The sequence below is a fragment of the Petromyzon marinus genome, chromosome 32 (genome assembly GCF_048934315.1).
Source record: "Petromyzon marinus isolate PM22_M1 ecotype Great Lakes invasive population chromosome 32, UKy_Petmar_22M1.pri1.0, whole genome shotgun sequence".
Classification (NCBI taxonomy): domain Eukaryota; kingdom Metazoa; phylum Chordata; class Hyperoartia; order Petromyzontiformes; family Petromyzontidae; genus Petromyzon; species Petromyzon marinus.
Genome location: NC_133698.1, coordinates 10,461,204 through 10,483,070, shown reverse-complemented (window position 1 = coordinate 10,483,070; position 21,867 = coordinate 10,461,204). Strand labels below are relative to the sequence as shown.

At 53.0% G+C, this 21,867-nt stretch overlaps 1 protein-coding gene across 1 annotated transcript in view; it reads right to left on the bottom strand.

Moving 5' to 3' along the window:
* Nucleotides 1-17,496, bottom strand: part of LOC116948158 (opioid-binding protein/cell adhesion molecule homolog) — a 370,266-nt gene extending 352,770 nt beyond the window's left edge. The window contains exon 1 of the mRNA XM_032964580.2: nt 16,698-17,496. Within this exon, the coding sequence (XP_032820471.1) occupies nt 16,698-16,755 (58 nt within the window). The 5' untranslated portion in view covers nt 16,756-17,496. The remainder of the gene's footprint in view (nt 1-16,697) is intronic.
* Nucleotides 17,497-21,867: the final 4,371 nt, after the last annotated feature.

Sequence of the window (21,867 nt, the reverse complement as noted above, 5' to 3'; positions counted from 1 at the left end):
TTCATCACGACCCTGACGCCTGCTGCTGTATATTTGGAGTTTGCGTCTCTCTCTCTCTCTCCCCGTGGTTGCGTGGATTTTTCCCCGGGTCCTCCGCATTGGGAATCAGCATCACGCGTTTGGAGTTTTTGGCTGCTGTAAATGTCCACGTGGTGACGAGCCACTTCGTGGAGATATAATTTGCGATAGCCAGGTCGCTTCTGAAAAAGGGCTGTCTCGCTCAGTGGGCCTTACCTGGGAAAAATAAAAAAACAGTTTAGTTTAGACTGTTGGGGCAAGTGCTGTTAGCGAGCACCTATGAAGGCCGGAACAAGACACGAGGGGGTGGGTGGCCGTCACCACGCCTGACCGCCTTTGTCTCCCAAGTGGCGACACAGCACCAGGTACTCATTTGAGGCTGAGCCGACCTAGGGAAGGCCCAGGACCGGTTCAGATAATCGTCACTTGGTGTTGGCCGTGAGCGGGAATCGAACTCGGGTCGCCGGATTCGTAACCTAGTGCCCTCACCACTACACATCCCAGACACACACGTACACGGATATAGACACACACGCTTACACGAATAGATAGACACATAAACATACCTACACGAATATATAAAGACACACACACAAATACTTACACGGATATAGACACACACACGGCAAAATCGACACGAGAGAGACGCTAACTCCAAATATGCAGCAGTTGTCAGATTCGGGATCGAACCCACGACCTCCTGCCAACCAGGCGAGGTAGTTAACATCTCCTGGCCACCGTGGTGATGATAATGATGATGATCACAGAGAGAGAGCGAGAGACGCTAACTCCAAATATGCAGCAGGCGTCAGCGATCGGCAATGTGGTCAGGGTTAAGGGACAGCATTGTGTTGAGCAATTGGGTGGCATCGTCCAGACATTGTTCGGGGGGCGCAGGGGGGTCGTAGGGATAGAGGGGTTGGCTATGATTTAGAGAGATTGGTTGTCGGAGTCTTATCGCGGACTTTTTTTTTTGCACCGCAACTACGGGAAGAAAAAAAAAACAGCGCTCGCGTATGAAGGTCCGTTTACATTGAACGTAAACACTTCTGGGCAAATGATACAGATATTGATTTTCATTGTTGTGCTCAACTCGGACGGCTATTGAAACGTGTTCCATTACATACACACACTTGCCAGGAAACCCGTCACAGCACACACACCCATCACCCACCATCACCCACATCACCATCATCCACCTCGCCATCACCCACCATCACACACACCCATCACCCACCATCACCCACCTCACCATCACACACATCACCATCACCCACCTCACAATCACCCAAATCACCATCAAAGAAAAAAGATCCACCGTATAGTCTCAACAGACTGTAGGGGCAAGTGCTGTTAGCGAGTAGCACCTATGAAGGCTGGCCCGGCACGGCACACAAGGGGGTGGGTGGCCAGCACCACGCCCGGCCGCCTTTGTCTCCCGAGCGGCGATGTTTACTACACACCGCACCAGGTACTCATTTGAGGCTGAGTCGACCTAGGGGGAGGCTCAGTACCGGTTCAGATAATCGTCACCGGTATTGACCGTGAGCGGGAATTGAACCCGTGTCGCCAGGTTTGTAGCGCAGCACGCTAACCGCTACACCACCGCTCCCCCACTACCACAACGACACTGCCACACGCAATCACGCCACCAGCATCACACACAGCATCACACACACAGCATGACACACACAGCATCACACACACACACACAATCACGCCACCAGCATCACGCCACCAGCATCACACACACAGCATCACAACAACAACCACCATTCGCCACTAAGTGGCGATGATGTCATCACGACGCTTGTGCCAGGCCATGTGCACCTTGAGGCCACGTGAAGTGTCGAACGCCCGCTGACAGGAGGTCACGGGGCAGACCCAGGTGCCACGGGTCGACTGACTAACATGACTGCCTGATGCACCACCTGTGTCCCCTACTGTGCCAACTTGCTGTGCTTTAGCCATCCAGCGCTCCGCTCGTTGTTGTGAGCGTCGCTCCTCCGCCCTCCGTTGTTGTTGGAAGATGACTGCCTCCAACTGCCCAGTAGCGTCCTTCACGAGCCTCCTCCACAGAGGCTGATCTTGACACCGCTGGTACCAGTCATCGGCAAGTACACTCAGCTCCACGTCCTCCTGTACCACATCACTCCATCTCTTCTCTAGCCCGTGCCGCGCCCGTTTAGCCCCCTCGATCCGGCCGAACAAAAGCTGTTTCGGCATGCGGTGGCTGGGCATGCGGGCTACATGGCCCAGCCAACGCAGCCTTGCCTGCCGGAGGAGCTCACCGATGGGACCTTGCCCAGATCTTTCAAGAATTTGTGAGCTCCTCACACAATCCAGCCTGGTTAAACCCAGGATGGATCGTAGGCAGGCAAGCCTAAATGTTTCTAACCGGCGAAGATGTTCCATTAGGGGGGTCCACGTTTCGCAAGCGTAGAGAAGGGAGGGAATGACCGTGGCCTAGAAGACCTGAAGCTTAGTGCGGAGCGACAGACCAGGTAGCTTCCACACAGCGTTACGCAACCGATGAAAAGATATTGCCGCTCGACTGATTCGGAGTGAGACCTCTGCTGTTAAACCGGAGCCGGTCATAAGCACACTGCCAAGGTATGGGAAACTCTCCACTCTCTCCACAGCAGCACACACACAGCATCACACACACACACAATCACGCCATCATCATCACACACACAGCATCACACACACAGCAGCACACAATCACGCCACCAGCATCACACACACAGCATCACACACACAGCATCACACACACACAGCATCACACACAGCATCACACACAGCATCACACACAGCAGCACGCACATCCCGCCCAAGCCAACCTCCACGCTCCAATCCACCCAATTGTAAGGCGCCCTCATACAATTCGCACGCGATGGTCGAGCCCAGTGGCTGCATTAAACCGTTATCTCCCCCCCTCACCCTTGAGGTGTAATGGTTTGGTCTGCAGGCATCTACTGGGCTATTTATAGAGCGACTCCATCTCCGGAATCGACCACCCCTGGCGAGCGAGATGCGGGGGGGGGCGATCTGAAATGTTGTGAAGACGGGATTAGATAATTCTCTGCTCGATAGACGTCGGAGCCTACGTTAAATTCGCCATTCCATTCGCTCGTCAGCATCATGTAGTCCACGGGTTCTGTCCACTGCTAAGTGAAGGCCCCGCGTCACGCATCATCGTCATCGTCACGATGGCGAGAGCCGCCAGGGTCTATCAACTGCTGCATGACATCCTACCCAGACCATCACCGACAGCAGCAGCAGCATAGCGCAGCAGCAACCCCTGGCAGCGTGCAGAGATAATAACGAGCCGTGGTCTATTCACTGCTGGATGAAAGCCTTCCCCCCTCCCCCCCATGTCGTCGCCGTGATAATCCATAACACAATCATCGTCTTCTTTGGTTCTTTCGGTAAAGTCACGTAGAATGAGAATAAAATAATAAATTGATAAAATAAAATAACGCAATAAAATTCTCACGACGTTTTCGGCCGCAACACAAGCGGCCTTCATCAGGTGAAGGGACGAGACTGTCTGGAGGACAGCGCTGGAGCGAACACAGCCAAGCTCAGACCGCGAACTTTAAGCTGTGTGAGAAGAAACAGAGCGCCTTGACAAAGGAATTAGCATAGAATTTAGCATTGAAATAGCTGAGTGATTAGCTTGTGACTGGTCACAGAAATTGCTGATGATGATTGTTACCTTCATCAGTTCAAGCAATCGTTGCGATCCGTGATCATCGCGAACCGCGCTCTATCCGTGGCGAAGACAAAGATATCCCGTGTAGTCTTAACTGACTGCTGGGGCAAGTGCTGTGAGCGGGTGGCACCTGTGAAGGCCGGCACTGCACACGGCCGGGTGGGTGGCCAGCACCGCGCCCGGCCGCCTTTGTCTCTCCAGCGGCGATGTTTACACGCCGCACCAGGTGACTCATTTGAGGTCGAGTCGACCTAGGGGAGGCCCGGGACCGGTTCAAGCATTCGCGAGCGGGCATCGAACTCGGATCGCCGGGGTTTCGGTGCGCAGTGCGCTAACCGTTGCGCCACCGCTCCCCGCTGTCACCACCATCACCAACGTCGCTGCAGCATCACGGATTAACAAAGTACACCTTCTGTTTAAAGGACACCAGGCTCTGTCGGCTGTTGCCTTGCGACAAATTTGGTTTTAACCAAGACACGAGAAACAGAAACCCAATATCAAATTAATCTCCGCTTCAGCGCAAATATTTGGATTCCAGCCACGGCAGCGACAATCACCACCCCCTCCTCCACTCATTAGGAAAGTGAAAAAGTGGGGTTTGTAACAAAACTTAAACACAAAATGTTGCCCATTCGTTGGCGATTCACAACCTTCCGTCATTCACTCGTGAATGACGGAAGATTAACTCTCAATTTTACAAGCTCACAGCCAGAGCCCTCCCACCCCATCCCCCTCATCCCCCCCAAACCCCCCACCCCCACTCCATCCCCCCCCAATCCCTCAACCCCCACCCCGACTCCAACCCCCATCCCCCACCTCATCCCCCCCACTCCATCCCCCCCAATCCCTCCACCCCACCCCATCCCCCCCACCCATTGCCCCCCCCCACCACCACCATCCCCCCTTACCCCCACCTCTCGCGTCGTTGGCGTGGCCGCGCGATCGTCGACATCCCGCGAGACTTTGATGGAGAGGCGACGCGAACCAGAGCCGGTTTTAAGTAAAACAACAACAGCAGCAGCAGCGTGTCGTCAAGGACCCTGCCGTGGGAGAGTAATAGCACTGCCCTGGTTAATACGACCGCACCAGTTGAGTACTAACGCTATTATCGTGCTGGACGACGTTTCGAGCAATGGCCCTTCGTCAGAGCACATACAGAGGCCGCAGAGGTAGATTGACGGGGGGTCATTGCCCTAAACGTTCCCTATTACACGTCAGCAGTAACTTCAGTGGACTATTAAAGCAACGATGGCTTTTCGCTCGATCGACAGAGGGCTTCACGTGACGTTGACCGTGGCCCCGGAATCGAACCCCAGGTTTGGTTTGGGTTCGTCGCGCAGTGCGCTAACCACTGCGCCACCGCTCCTCACTCTTACACGTGAGACACACACCAAGACAAAGATCTCCCGTGTAGCTTTAACAGACAGTTGGGGCAAGTGCTGTTAGCGAGCACCTATGAACGGCACACGAGGGGGCGGGTGGCCAGCACCACGCCGGGCCGCCTTTGTCTCCCCAGTGGCGATGTTTACACACCACACCAGGTACTGATTTAAGGCTGAGTCGACCTAAGGGAGGTCCAGAACCAGTTCAGATAATCGTCGCCGGCGTTTGGCCGTGAGCTGGAATCGAACTCGGGGCGCCGGGTTCGTATCGCCGGCGCCCTAACCGCTGCGCCACCGCTCCACGTGAACACAGACACACACGCGAATAGGAGGACACGTGCTAAATAATGCTATTGCCTTGACTTTTTTGTCATCACGTGGGGGATATTGCGGGGGGCGGGGTAGCGGGGGCTGTCGCCGTGGGGGGTGGGGGTTGGGAGGGAGCGTGGGGTTGGTGGTGGTGATTGATTGTGTTGGACTGCAGACCCTAATGGGCGATATGATGTATCTATGATGCCGGACGCGCGTAATTCTTATACATTCGAGCTGTCTCCAACAACTCGGTAGCTCCTACAGCAACCATCACGCGGCCTAACAACCATACCACGCCAACACACAGCCTACCAACACACAGCCTACCAACCACACTACGCCAACAAACAGCCTAACAACCACACCATACCACCAAACAGCATACACACCACACCACCAGACAGCATACTCACCACACCACCACACAGCATACACACCACACCACCACACAGCATACACACCACACCACCACACAGCATACACACCACACCACCACACAGCATACTCACCACACCACCACACAGCATACTCACCACACCACCACACAGCATACACACCACACCACCACACAGCATACACACCACACCACCACACAGCATACACACCACACCACCACACAGCATACTCACCACACCACCACACAGCATACACACCACACCACCACACACCACACCACCAAACAGCATACACACCACACAGCATACTCACCACACCACCACACACCACACCACCACACAGCATACACCCACACCACCACACAGCATACACACCACACCACCACACAGCATACTCACAACCCCACGACACAGCATACACACCACACCACCACACAGCATACACACCACACCACCACACAGCATACACATCACACCACCACACAGCATACACACCACACAGCATACTCACCACACCACCACACAGCATACACACCACACAGCATACTCACCACACCACCACACAGCATACACACCACCACACAGCATACACACCACACCCCCATACAGCATACACGCCACAATACCACACAGCATACTCACTACACCACCACACAGCATACACACCACCACACAGTATACACACTACCACACAGCATACACACCACCCCACCACACAGCATACACACCATCACACATACTCTACTCACCACACCACCGCACAGCATACACACCACCACACAGAATACACACCACACCACCACACAGCATACTCACCACACCACCACACAGCATACTCACCACACCACCACACAGCATACACACCACACCACCACACCCCACTGCCCCACCGTCCAGCCAACCAACCGCACCACGCCACCGCATAGCATACCATGAAGACCATCGTAAAGCGTGCCACCCCACCCATCACACCACCTCCAATACCGCTACCGCACAGCCCACCACTCCAACCGCACCGAACCACCTACAACCAGCTACACTTACTACCTACCACATCACCTACCACGTCACCTATCACACCTACTAACTACCACATCACCTACCACGTCACCTATCACACCTACTACCTACCACATCACCTACCACGTCACCTATCACACCTACTACCTACCACATCACCTACCACGTCACCTATCACACCTACTAACTACCACATCACCTACCACGTCACCTATCACACCTACTAACTACCACATCACCTAACACGTCACCTATCACACCTACTAACTACCACATCACCTACCACGTCTCCTATCACACCTACTAACTACCACATCACCTATCACACCTACTACCTACCACATCACCTACCACGTCTCCTATCACACCTACTAACTACCACATCACCTAACACGTCACCTATCACACCTACTAACTACCACATCACCTATCACACCTACTAACTACCACATCACCTACCACGTCTCCTATCACACCTACTAACTACCACATCACCTACCAGGTCACCTATCACACCTACTAACTACCACATCACCTATCACACCTACTAACTACCACATCACCTACCACGTCTCCTATCACACCTACTAACTACCACATCACCTACCACGTCACCTATCACACCTACTAACTACCACATCACCTACCACGTCACCTATCACACCTACTACCTACCACATCACCTACCACGTCACCTATCACACCTACTAACTACCACATCACCTACCACGTCTCCTATCACACCTACTAACTACCACATCACCTGCCACGTCACCTATCACACCTACTACCTACCACATCACCTACCACGTCACCTATCACACTTACTAACTACCACATAACCTACCACGTCTCCTATCACACCTAACTACCACATCACCTAACACGTCACCTATCACACCTACTAACTACCACATCACCTATCACACCTACTAACTACCACATCACCTATCACACCTACTAACTACCACATCACCTATCACACTTACTAACTACCACATCACCTACCACGTCTCCTATCACACCTACTAACTACCACATCACCTACCACGCCACCTATCATACCTACTAACTACCACGTCACCTATCACACCTACTAGCTACCACGTCACCTATCACACCTACTAACTACCACATCACCTATCACACTTACTAACTACCACATCACCTACCACGTCTCCTATCACACCTAACTACCACATCACCTACCACGTCACCTATCACACCTACTAACTACCACATCACCTATCACACCTACTAACTACCACATCACCTCCCACGTCTCCTATCACACCTACTAACTACCACATCACCTATCACACCTACTAACTACCACATCACCTACTACGTCACCTATCACACCTACTAACTACCACATCACCTCCCACGTCTCCTATCACACCGAACTACCACATCACCTAACACGTCACCTATCACACCTACTAAATACCATATCACCTACCACGTCTCCTATCACACCTAACTACCACATCACCTACCACGTCTCCTATCACACCTAACTACCACATCACCTAACACGTCACCTATCACACCTACTAACTACCACGTCACCTACCACGTCTCCTATCATACCTATTACTAACACGTCACCTATCACACCTACTAGCTACCACGTCACCTATCACACCTACTAACTACCACATCACCTATCACACCTACTAACTACCACATCACCTATCACACCTACTAACTACCACATCACCTACCACGTCTCCTATCACACCTACTAACTACCACATCACCTACCACGTCACCTATCACACCTACTAACTACCACATCACCTACCACGTCACCTATCACACCTACTAACTACCACGTCACCTATCACACCTACTAACTACCACATCACCTACCACGTCTCCTATCACACCACCATGTAGCTACAGTCAAGTTACCAATTGCTCCTCTCTCGTTTAACAATGCATTTGTTAAATAAATAACATAAATAAACATATATAATGTACGTGTTTGCCACGACCGCTGTAATAAAACCCGTAGAAGCTTAACAATTATGAGACAAGTCATTAGAATTACCCCCCACCCACCTCCCCACCTCCCCCCACCCACCCACCTACCTCCCCCCACCCATCCACCCACCTGGTCTCCTCCACTCTCCCTCCCTATCAATGCCCCGGTCCGGGCAAACGCCCAAATGCAGGACAAGTATTTTTTTGGAAGACATCGTGAACCACAGCCCCGCCCCACCCTCTCCCCACACCGCACCAAAGATAAAGACAAAGATCCCCCGTATAGCCTTCACGCCGTTGTTTTTGTGTGACAAGTGCTGTTCGCGAGAAGCAAGCACCGATGGAAGTCCGGCACGGCACACGAATGGCGGGGTTGGTTGGCGAGCACCACGTCCCCAGCCGCCTTTGTCTCCCCAGTGGCGATGTTGACACACCCGAACCAGGTAGGATGTTTAAGCATGACTCGGCGTAGGAGGCCCAGGGCCGGTTTGAAATATTCGCCTCTGCTATTGAGCTGAAAATGAACTCAATTACCGCAGACACTCAACAACCGCCTATCGCCACGAAGTGGTAGTAACCATCACCACGGCGCTTGTGCCATGATAGATACACCTTGAGGTCACGTGAAGTGTCGAACGCTCGCTGGCAGGAGGCAACTTGCGCAACCTGTGATTCCCCACTGCGCCAACTGGCTGTGTGTTTATCCGCCCGGCGCTCCTCCGCCCTCCGTTGTTGCTGGAATACGACTGCCTCCAACTGCCCGGCAGCGTCCTTCAAGAGTCTCCTCCACAGAGGCCCATCTTGACAGCGCTGGTGCCGGTTATCGACACGTCTAATCAGATCCACATCATCCTGTTCCACGTGAGTTCATCTACGCTCGAGTACGTGCCGCGCCTGTTTCGCCCCCCACCCCTCAGCCACCCCTCGATCCGTTCAAACAGAAGCTGCTTAGGCACGCGGTGGCCGAGCGTGAAGGCTGCATGACCCAGCCAACGCAGCCTCGCCTGCCGGAGGAGCTCACCGATGGGACCGTGTCTAGATCTTTCAAGGATGGATCGCAGGCGCAGACCAGCCTGAAAGTTTCAAACAGTCGTTGGTGTGTTATTAGAGGGGGTCCGCGTTCCGCAATCGTCGAGAACGGAATGTCGTAACTGTGACCGAGGCGACCCGGAGTTTTGTTTAGAGCGATAGCCCAGGTAGAACGGATGATGCCGCTCGACTGATTTGGAGTGAGACCTCTGCTGCCAAACGTGAGCTGGTCATAAGGAACCCACACAAACATCTCCATTCTCTCCACAACTGCCCATCACTCATGGGGAGTGGAGAGACAGGAGTGTTTGATGAAATTAAATACCGAGACAGTTGCTTTGTTTTTTTTTTCTGTTTGGGGCTGATGATAAAGCCCCCATCTCTGAGTAGAACGCTCTAGGTTCAGCAGTAGCGTCTCCAACTCCTTCTCGGAGTTAGCAGCAGTCATCAGATTGTCAGCCTACATCACATGGTTGACCAGTGAAAAGTCACCCCTTGACTGCGCGCGGGTATCGATCAGCCTCCCATTGTACCTGTACCAAATGGAAATTCCTCCGGTACAGCCATTGAAAGCTCCTTTCGAACTACGTGGTCAAAGAAAATTGTGAAATATTGTATGGGGCGGGGGAGGGGAGGGGGGGGCAGAGGACATCGCTGTTGCATTCCACACACCGTGATAAAGATCCTTGATGATTGTGCACACGGGGTCAGGGGCTCCGAAAGAATGAAGAATAACCCAGAGCCCAGGACTATTGATGGCACAATAGGCATTGATGGTACAAGAGGCATTGATGGTACAATAGGCATTGGCCAGGTGAGCAAAGCAGAGGTGGAGATCCCGCTAAAAATCCCGTACACCTGTCGTGCAGCAGACGGAGAGAGAACGCCGCGTCCGTGCAGAATGAAACCGCATCGGGGCTCAGGAAGCCTCTGCTCAGCGTGCTGCCTGGGCAAGGACATGCCAGGACCTCTCCCGGCCTCACACTGTGGGGAGGGGGAAGGTGCCTCTGGAGTTGTTACGATCAACGCGGGGTGAGGGGGGGACCACCAGGGCATCCTTCCAATCCTGTGGAACCCATCCTGTGGAACCCATCCTGGGAACCAGTCGGTTGTAATTATCGTGATAAAGACACTTGTTAGCGAGCACCTATGAAGGCCGGCACGGTACACGAGGGGGTGGGTGGCCAGCACCACGGCCGGCCGCCTTTGTCTCCCCCAGTGGCGACGCTCACACACCGCACGTGTGTGCCCGTTTGAGGCTGAGTCGACCTTAGGCGAGGCCAGTAACCCGTCGAGATTGTCGCAAATAAATACACACGCGAGCAGTACCCACACACACACACTAGCAGTACCCACACACACACACTAGCAGTACTCACACGTACACACACACACTAGCAGTACTCACACGTACACACTAGCAGAACTCACACGTACACACACACACACTAGCAGTACTCACACACACACACTAGCAGTACTCACACGTACACACACACACTAGCAGTACTCACACACACACACTAGCAGTACTCACACGTACACACACACACACTAGCAGTACTCACACGTACACACTAGCAGAACTCACACGTACACACACACACTAGCAGTACTCACACGTACACACACACACATTAGCAGTACTCACACACACACACACTGGCAGTACTCACACACACACACACTGGCAGTACTCACACGTACACACACACACACACGAGTAGTACTCACACGTACACACACACACGAGTAGTACTCACACACACACACGTGCAGTACTCACACGTACACACACACACACGAGCAGTACTCACACGTATACACACTCACTAGCAGTACTCACACGTACACACACACACACTAGCAGTACTCACACGTACACACGAGCAGAACTCACACGTACACACACACACTAGCAGTACTCACACGTACACACACACACACGAGTAGTACTCACACGTACACACTAGCAGTACTCACACGTACACACACACACATTAGCAGTACTCTCACACACACACTAGCAGTACTCACACGTACACACACACACTAGCAGTACTCATAGATCCTCGGTGGCAAGTGGCATTAGTGAGCAGCAGCACCCATAGAAGGCCTCACACGCGCAGCAGCAGCAGCAGCACCGCGTGTCTACCTCCTGGTCTTTCATGAGATACACAGAAATATATCTGTTTTGTTAATATCCTCCGTTTGCAACGCGAAGAAATACAACAACCGGCGCATCAAGATCCACGAGCTGACGGGTTGGTCACAGCGGAATCGCCACCATGCTCCGTTATAATTGTCACCATCAGCAGCATCAGCAGCAGCAGCATCAGCAGCAGCAGCATCAGCAGCAGCAGCATCAGCAGCAGCAGCATCAGCAGCAGCAGCAGCAGCAGCATCAGCAGCAGCAGCAGCAGCATCAGCAGCAGCAGCATCAGCAGCAGCAGCATCAGCAGCAGCAGCATCAGCAGCAGCAGCAAGAGCAACAATAGTTCCTGCATCATATTAGTCATCGCATTTGTAGCGCCTGAACCACCGCGCAACGATTCATTTCACACAAAGACGAAGATGCCCCGTGGAGCCTCAACGGACTGCAAGCGAGCAGCTATGAAGGCCGGAACGGTACACGATGGGGTGGGTGGGTGGCAAGCACCACGCCCGGCCGCCTTTGTCTCAACAAAGGTACTCATTTGAGGCCGAGTCGACCTAAAATATGCACAAGACCGGTTCTTATAATCGCCCCTGGTGTTGGTGGCCGTGAGCGCCCAATCGAGCTTGGGTCGCCAGGTTCGTAGCGCAGCGTAGCGCTACCGCTCCCCCTGAGACACATACTCATACAGAAACACACACACTCATACAGAAACACACACACTCATAGAGAAACACACACACTCATACAGAAACACACACGCACACTCATACAGAAACACACACGCACATACAGAAACACACACGCACACTCATACAGAAACACACACACTCATACAGAAACACACACGCACACTCATACAGAAACACACACGCACATACAGAAACACACACGCACACTCATACAGAAACACACACACTCATACAGAAACACGCACGCACACTCATACAGAAACACACACACTCATACAGAAACACACACACTCATACAGAAACACCCACGCACACTCATACAGAAACACACACACATACTCATACAGAAACACACACGCACATACAGAAACACGCACGCACACTCATACAGAAACACACACACTCATACAGAAACACGCACGCACACTCATACAGAAACACACACACTCATACAGAAACACACACGCACATACAGAAACACACACGCACACTCATACAGAAACACACACGCACACTCATACAGAAACACGCACACTCATACAGAAACACACACGCACACTCATACAGAAACACACACGCACACTCATACAGAAACACACACACTCATACAGAAACACACACACTCATACAGAAACACGCACGCACACTCATACAGAAACACACACACTCATACAGAAACACACACGCACACTCATACAGAAACACACACACTCATACAGAAACACACACACTCATACAGAAACACACACGCACACTCATACAGAAACACACACACTCATACAGAAACTCGCACACTCATACAGAAACACACACGCACACTCATACAGAAACACACACTCATACAAAAACTCGCACACTCATACAGAAACACGCACACTCATACAGAAGCATATACGCACACTCATACAGAAACACACACGCACACTCATACAGAAACACCCACGCACACTCATACAGAAACACACACGCACACTCATACAGAAACACACACGCACACTCATACAGAAACACCCACGCACACTCATACAGAAACACCCACGCACACTCACACAGAAACACACACGCACACTCATACAGAAACACGCACACTCATACAGAAGCATATACGCACACTCATACAGAAACACACACGCACACTCATACAGAAACACGCACACTCATACAGAAACACGCACACTCATACAGAAACACACACACTCATACAGAAACACCCACGCACACTCATACAGAAACACACACGCACATTCATACAGAAACACACACGCACACTCATACAGAAACACGCACACTCATACAGAAACACACACGCACACTCATACAGAAACACACACACACACTCATACAGAAACACACGCACATACAGAAACACACACGCACACTCATACAGAAACACACACACACATACAGAAACACACACACTCATACAGAAACACACACACACACATACAGAAACACACACACATACAGAAACACACACACTCATACAGAAACACACACACTCATACAGAAACACACACGCACACTCATACAGAAACACACACACACACTCATACAGAAACACACATACAGAAACACACACGCACACTCATACAGAAACACACACACACACATACAGAAACACACACACACATACAGAAACACACCCACACATACAGAAACACACACGCACACTCATACATAAACACACACACACACACACTCATACAGAAACACACACACACACACTCATACAGAAACACACACACACATACAGAAACACACACATACAGAAACACACACGCACACTCATACAGAAACACACACACACACACTCATACAGAAACACACACACACTCATACAGAAACACACACACACACTCCCCCCCACTCCCCACCTGCCCCCCCCCTCCCCCGGGGACAGGAGACGGCGTCTGATTGGCGTCCAACGCCACCTTGGCTCCGCGGCCCCCTCTCGACGGAGAGAACGGCGCCAAGTGCGTGTGTATGTGTGTGTATGTGTGTATGTGTGTGTGTATGTGTGTGTATGTGTGTATGTGTGTGTGTATGTGTGTGTATGTGTGTATGTGTGTGTATGTGTGTGTATGTGTGTGTATGTGTGTGTGCGTGTGTGTATGTGTGTGTATGTGTGTGTATGTGTGTGTATGTGTGTGTATGTATGTGTGTATGTGCGTGTGTATGTGCGTGTGTATGTGTGTGTATGTGTGTGTATCTGTGTGTATGTGTGTGTATGTGTGTGTGTATGTGTGTATATGTGTGTGTATGCGTGTGTGCGTGTGTATGTGTGCGTGTGTATGTGTGTGTGTATGTGTGTGTATGTGTGTGTATGTGTGTGTATGTATGTGTATATGTGCGTGTGTATGTGCGTGTGTATGTGTGTATATATGTGTGTGTGTGTATGTGTGTGTGCGTGTGTATGTGTGCGTGTGTATGCGTGTGTATGTGTGTGTATGTGTGTGTATGTGTGTGTGTATGTATGTGTGTATGTGTGCGTGTGTATGTGTGCGTGTGTGTGCGTGTATGTGTGCGTGTGTGTGCGTGTATGTGTGCGTGCATGCGTGTGTGTGTGTGCGTGCGTGTGTGCGTGTGCGTTCGCGTGAACCGGTCCTGGGCCTCCCTTAGGTCGACTCAGCCTGAAATGCGTACCTGGTGCGGTGTGTAAACATCGCCACTGGGAAGACAAAGGCGGTCGTGTACCGTTCCGGCCTGCATAGGTGCTTCTCGCTAACAGCACTTCCCCCTACAGCCTGTTAAGACTACACGGGGGATATTTGCCTTTTGCGTGTCTGCAACATAGACCATTCCACTGGATGACGGGAATTACCCCATAGATGGACTCAGCATAAAAAAGTAGCGCCTACTGGTGATGCGATCGTGAGCATCCGCTCCGGAGAGAGAGTGGGACAAAATCCCTCCTGAGATGTGTGCAAACCTGGTGGCCAACTACAAGAAACGTCTGACCTCTGTGATTGCCAACAAGGGTTTTGCCACCAAGTACTAAGTCATGTTTTGCAGAGGGGTCAAATACTTATTTCCCTCATTAAAATGCAAATCAATTGATAACATTTTTAACATCCGTTTTTCTGGATTTTTGTTGTTGTTATTCTGTCTCTCACTGTTCAAATAAACCTACCATTAAAATTATAGACTGATCATTTCTTTGTCAGTGGGCAAACGTACAAAATCAGCAGGGGATCAAATACTTTTTTCCCTCACTGTATAGGCAATGCATTGTATCACACACACGCGTGTATGTATAGCCAATGCATTGTATCACACACACACGTGTATGTATAGCCAATGCATTGTATCACACACACACACGTGTACAGTATGTATAGGCAATGTATTGTATCTCACACACACACACGTGTATGTATATCCAATGCATCGCATCACACACACACACGTGTATGTATAGCTAATGCATCGTATCACACACGTTTCTGTATATCCAAAAGCAAAGACAAAGATCCCCCGTATAGCCTTAACAAACTGTAGGGGCAAGTGCTGTTAGCGAGCACATATGAAGGCTGGCACGGCACACAAGGGTGTGGGTGGCCATCACCACGCCCGACCACCTTTGTCTCCCCAGTGACGATGTTTTTTTCTCACCGCACCAGGTACTCATTTGAGGCCGAGTCGACCTAGGTGAGGCCCGGGACCAGATCAGATAATAAGACATTCATTGCAAGCAACAATCGAACTTGGGTCACCGGGTTCGTAGTGCAGGACGTTCCGATACACTCCGCACTCAACAACAACAACAACCGCCATTCGCCACTGAGCGGCGGTGACGTCACCACGGCGCTTGTGCCAGGCTAGGTGCACTTTGAGTCCACGTGAAGTGTCGAAGGCTCGCTGCTAGCAGGAGGTCACAGGACAGACCCTGCATGTGCTCATGGGTTGACTCACTGAGAAGACTACCGCGAAGAGACAAAGACTCAGGTACACACACGCGTGTACATGTCACCCCGAGGTGGCACTCACCTTGGAAGAACATCAGGAAGACGAACGCCACTCCGCACACCAGGTAACTCGTATCCATCTCGACGCACCTTCTTGGCAGCTCAACGATCAGCTGATGATGCTGCTGCTGATGACGATGTTGATGATGCTGCTGCTGCTGCTTATACCGCTAGCGTTGCGCGCGACCGACGCAGCTGCTGCTGATGATGATGAATGATGGTGCTGCTGCTGCTGATGATGATGCTGTTGTTTGCGCTGCAATAGCAGCTGTTTATGACGCTGCTACTGATGACGATGATTCTGCTGCTGCTGCTGCAGCCTGGGCTGTATCTGATCTTCGCACTTGGACTGCGCTATCGGAGATTTCAGCATCCAGTTTGTTTTTGGTTGGCGTCCGTCGATGTCGCTCGAGCAGCGGTGACTGCGGATGAGCGTGGTTGCGGTTAACGCGGTTGTGGCTATTGTATTATCGGCAGTCTTATTGTGAGCATTATCTCCGTGGCTACTGATCGCCCGATGCTGCCGCTGCTGCTGTTGTTGTTGCTGTTAATGACGGCGCTGGTGGTGCTTGTGGTGGTGGTGGTGGTTTTGGTTTGACAGGATGAGAGGGAGAGGATAAAAGAGGGGGGCCGACGCTGCTGCTGCTGATGATGCTGCCGATGATACTGCTGATGATGCTGATGATGGTAGTGGTGGTGCTGGCGAGAGATGTTTGTTACGTAAGCTATAGGCGACTACCAGAATCTTAGCCGAGTGAGGAGGAGAGAGGGTACCGACTGTGTGTGGTGACCGCGGGATGGAGAGCGAGCGAAAGAGAGCGAGAAGGGAGATAGAGAGGGAGGGAGGGGGAAGAGAGAAAGAGCGAGAGATGGTGGGTGGGGGTGGGAGAGAGAGAGGGAGCGAGAGGGAGAGAGATGGTGGGTGGGGGTGGGAGAGAGAGGGAGCGAGAGAGAGGGGGAGAGATGGTGGGTGGGGGTGGGAGAGAGAGATGGAAGAGAGGGAGCGAGAGGGGGAGAGATGGTGGGTGGGGGTGGGAGAGAGATGGAAGAGAGGGAGCGAGAGGGAGAGAGATGGTGGGTGGGGGTGAGAGAGAGATGGAAGAGAGGGAGCGAGAGGGGGAGAGATGGTAGGTGGGGGTGGGAGAGAGATGGAAGAGAGGGAGCGAGAGGGAGAGAGATGGTGGGTGAGGGTGAGAGAGAGATGGAAGAGAGGGAGCGAGAGGGAGAGAGATGGTAGGTGGGGGTGAGAGAGAGATGGAAGAGAGAGAGCGAGAGGGAGAGAGATGGTGGGTGAGGGTGAGAGAGAGATGGAAGAGAGGGAGCGAGAGGGAGAGAGATGGTAGGTGGGGGTGAGAGAGAGATGGAAGAGAGGGAGCGAGAGGGAGAGAGATGGTGGGTGAGGGTGAGAGAGAGATGGAAGAGAGAGGGAGCGAGAGGGGGAGAGATGGTAGGTGGGGGTGAGAGAGAGATGGAAGAGAGAGAGCGAGAGGGAGAGAGATGGTGGGTGAGGGTGAGAGAGAGATGGAAGAGAGGGAGCGAGAGGGAGAGAGATGGTGGGTGAGGGTGAGAGAGAGATGGAAGAGAGAGGGCGAGAGGGAGAGAGATGGTGGGTGGGGGTGAGAGAGAGATGGAAGAGAGGGAGCGAGAGGGAGAGAGATGGTGGGTGGGGGTGAGAGAGAGATGGAAGAGAGAGAGCGAGAGGGAGAGAGATGGGGGAGAGGGAGGGGGAGAGAGTGAGAGGGGGGGGAGTGCACGAGAGAGAGAAGGTGGAGCGGGGCGAGATGGATGGAGTTAGATGGTGGGAAAGAGAGAGGGGTGGAGAGAGAGGGGGGGGGAGAGTTGGGGGTGGGGGGTAGTGGCGGGGGGGGGGGGAGAGTGCGGGAGACGAGAGCGGGAAGGAGAGAGAGGACACGGGGGGAAGGAGAAAGCGACATGCAGCTGAAGATAAATTCTGAGATGTAAAACAAAACACACAAAACACACCACACACACAACACACCACACACACACAACACACCATACACACAACACACCACACACACACAACACACCACACACACAACACACACACAACACACCACACACACAACACACCATACACACAACACACCACACACACACAACACACCACACACACACAACACACACACAACACACCACACACACACAACACACCACACACACAACACACCACACACACACAACACACCATACACACAACACACCACACACACACAACACACCACACACACACAACACACCACACACACAACACACCACACACAACACACACACCACACACACACAACACACCACACACACACAACACACCACACACACCACACACACAACACACCACACACAACACACCACACACACAACACACCATACACACAACACACACAACACACACAACACACCACACACACAACACAAGAGCGGGAATGCATTGGGCGTGGGCGCTCGAACGGTTGGGGCAGAGGGAGAGTCAGCGACGGACGGCATCTGTCGGGTCGACACCCTCGGGGCGCGCGAGAGGGTCGCGACACCGTCCCATGGCATGCACAGCGGAGCGTCCTGCACGACGTGCCGACCACGACGACGACGATGATCATGGGGGGAGTGGGGGGAATCATTAGCGACGTCGAATGGTGACTTGAGAATCGTAGAAACGTGGCCTGTTGGTGGGGGGAGGGCAGAGTAGGAGGGAGTGCGTGGGAGTTCTGGGACGAGTCTTCATTAACGCTCTGCTCTCTCCTCATCCCCGTCCTATCGCGACGAGGGCGGAAGCTCGCTCGCTCGCTCCTCTTTCATCCCCGGTCCTCCATCCATCCCCCTCCCAGTCTCGCTCTCCCCTTCGCTCTCCCTCTCTACCCTCTGCGTCCTCCCTTCCTCCATCCCCCTCACTCCCACCCCTCCCCGCTCCTCTCCCCTCTCCTCCTCCCTGTCTCGCTCTCCCCTTCTCCCTCCCCTCTCCCTTCCTCCATCCCCCTCTCTCCCACCCCTCCCCGCTCCTCTCCCCTCTCCTCCTCCCTGTCTCGCTCTCCCCTTCTCCCTCCCCTCTCCCTCCCTTCCTCCATCCTTCATTCCCCTCCACTCCCCGCTACCACTCGTCCCCCCACTCGTCCCCCCACCCCTCCCCCCCGCTATGCACGAGGCGCAGAGTTCATCTCTCTCGCTCCTCTATCGCGGCTCCCATTGGCCGCGCCGGGACCACGTGCGCCTCCAAATCCGCAGCGCGCGCTCTCCCCCCATCTCCCTCCAGCTTTCCATTCCCCCTCTCAATCTCCTTACTCACCGTCTCCCTCCCTCCCTCTCTCCCTACAGCTCCCTCTCTCCCTCTCTCTCTCCCTACAGCTCCCCTCGCCCCCCCATCTCCCTCCAGTTTTCCATTCCCCCTCTCAATCTCCTTACTCACCGTCTCCCTCTCTCTCTCCCTACAGCTCCCCTCGCCCCCCCCCCCCATCTCCCTCCATCACCCCCCCCACACCTCTCTGCACCTCTCTATGATTATCAACGTCGCACCCTCTCCTTCCACCTCGCCCCATCTCCCCACTCTCGCAACGTCTCTCCATCCATCTCATTTGCTCCAGATCTCTCCTCGGCCCTTCCTCTCTCCGCGTGTTCCCTCCCGCTCTCTCGATCCCCCGCCCCAACCGCTTGCCCCTTCCCGTTCCTCGCGTCCGCTATCCTCCATAATAGATGGGGGGGGGGGGGAGGGGGTTGGGGTTAGATCGCGTAAATGTATAAATGTGTCGTTAAAACCCGCCACCACCCGACACAGCCAACTTGTAAGGGGTTGTCACGTAAACAGAACGTGGCCAATTCGTCACTAGTACAGCAGCACACCGGTGTGCTGGAGAGCCAAGCGTGTTTTATTGGCAGAATGGGCAAAACCTCCTCTTATTTTTCATCCTCTTGAGGCTTAACGGTGGGGGAGGGGAGGGGTGGGGGCTGCGCTTTTGCCTTCGACAAAAGCGCAGCCCCTGCAACTTGCTCGCTCGCGCCACCACCGCTGACAGAAGCCTCACCACCGAAGTTGAACGCCGGAGAAGCAAGGGGCGCCCCACCCCACTTTGTCTAGAGAAAGTGGCTTCGTCTCTCGTGTTCCGCGCTGGGAGACGTGGGAGTGCCCACACTTTAACACCCTCCACGTGGCTTCGTGTCAACAAAAGTGACGTCACGCCCGAAGCCACGCCCGTGATGTCATTGTCCGTCATTTGTTGTGCGTGATGACAGCAGCAATATAAAATTGTGTGTTTTTTTTAATTTGTATTTTTTGTGAAAGTAATTTATTGACTTTACTTAAAGCTTTCGTGACTGCAGGAATTCATAGTCGTTGGGTCTTTCGGTAAAGCCACGTTGATAGGTTCAAAGAAAATAACAAAATAAATCACGAAAGACGACGTTTCGAGCGCAACACGAGCGTTCGTCATCTGGCGTGTTTCTTCCTGATGACGGTCGCCTGTGTTGCGGTCGAAACGTCGTCGGTTTTTCGTCATTTTTTGCTATTGTGACCTTACCGAAAGACCCCAAAGAATGTCAGCCATTTGTTCGAGCGAAGTCATGTTTTCTGAACGCTCCGAAACGGAATGTTTGCAAGCCGAGCCTGATGATTATTTCATTTGTATTCGTTTTCTTCGTTTTGTTCCTGATCGACCTGAAGTCTTGAACACAACCCCTACCGAATACCCTGCGTGTATTTTTCGCCTGTATATGTGTGTGTACGTATGTGTGTGTGTGTATGTGTGTGTATGTGTGTGTATATGTTTGTGCGTGTATATTCGAGTGAGTGAGAGTGCGACTGTGAATCCGTGAGTGGGTCGCGTCCTGGAGTTATTGCGGTTTAATCGCAGCGTGCGGACACGGGGTCACGAGCAACGTGGACCCTCCCCGTGTGTCATGTCACGGACGACTATGGGAGTGGAGGGAGGGAGGGGAGGAAGGGAGGGGGGAGGGAGGGGGGAGGGAAGGAGGGAGGGGGAGAGATGAGGGGGGAGGGAGGGGGAAGGGAAGGAGGGAGGGGGGGGAGAGATGAGGGAGGGAGGGGAGGGAGGGGAGGGGGGAGGGGGAGGGAGGGGAGGGGGGAGAGGGAGGGAGGGGAGGGGAGGGAGGCGAGGGAGGTGAGGGGGGGAGGGAGGCAAGGGAGGGAGGGGGGAGGGATGGGAGGGAGGGAGGGTGGGAGGGGAGAG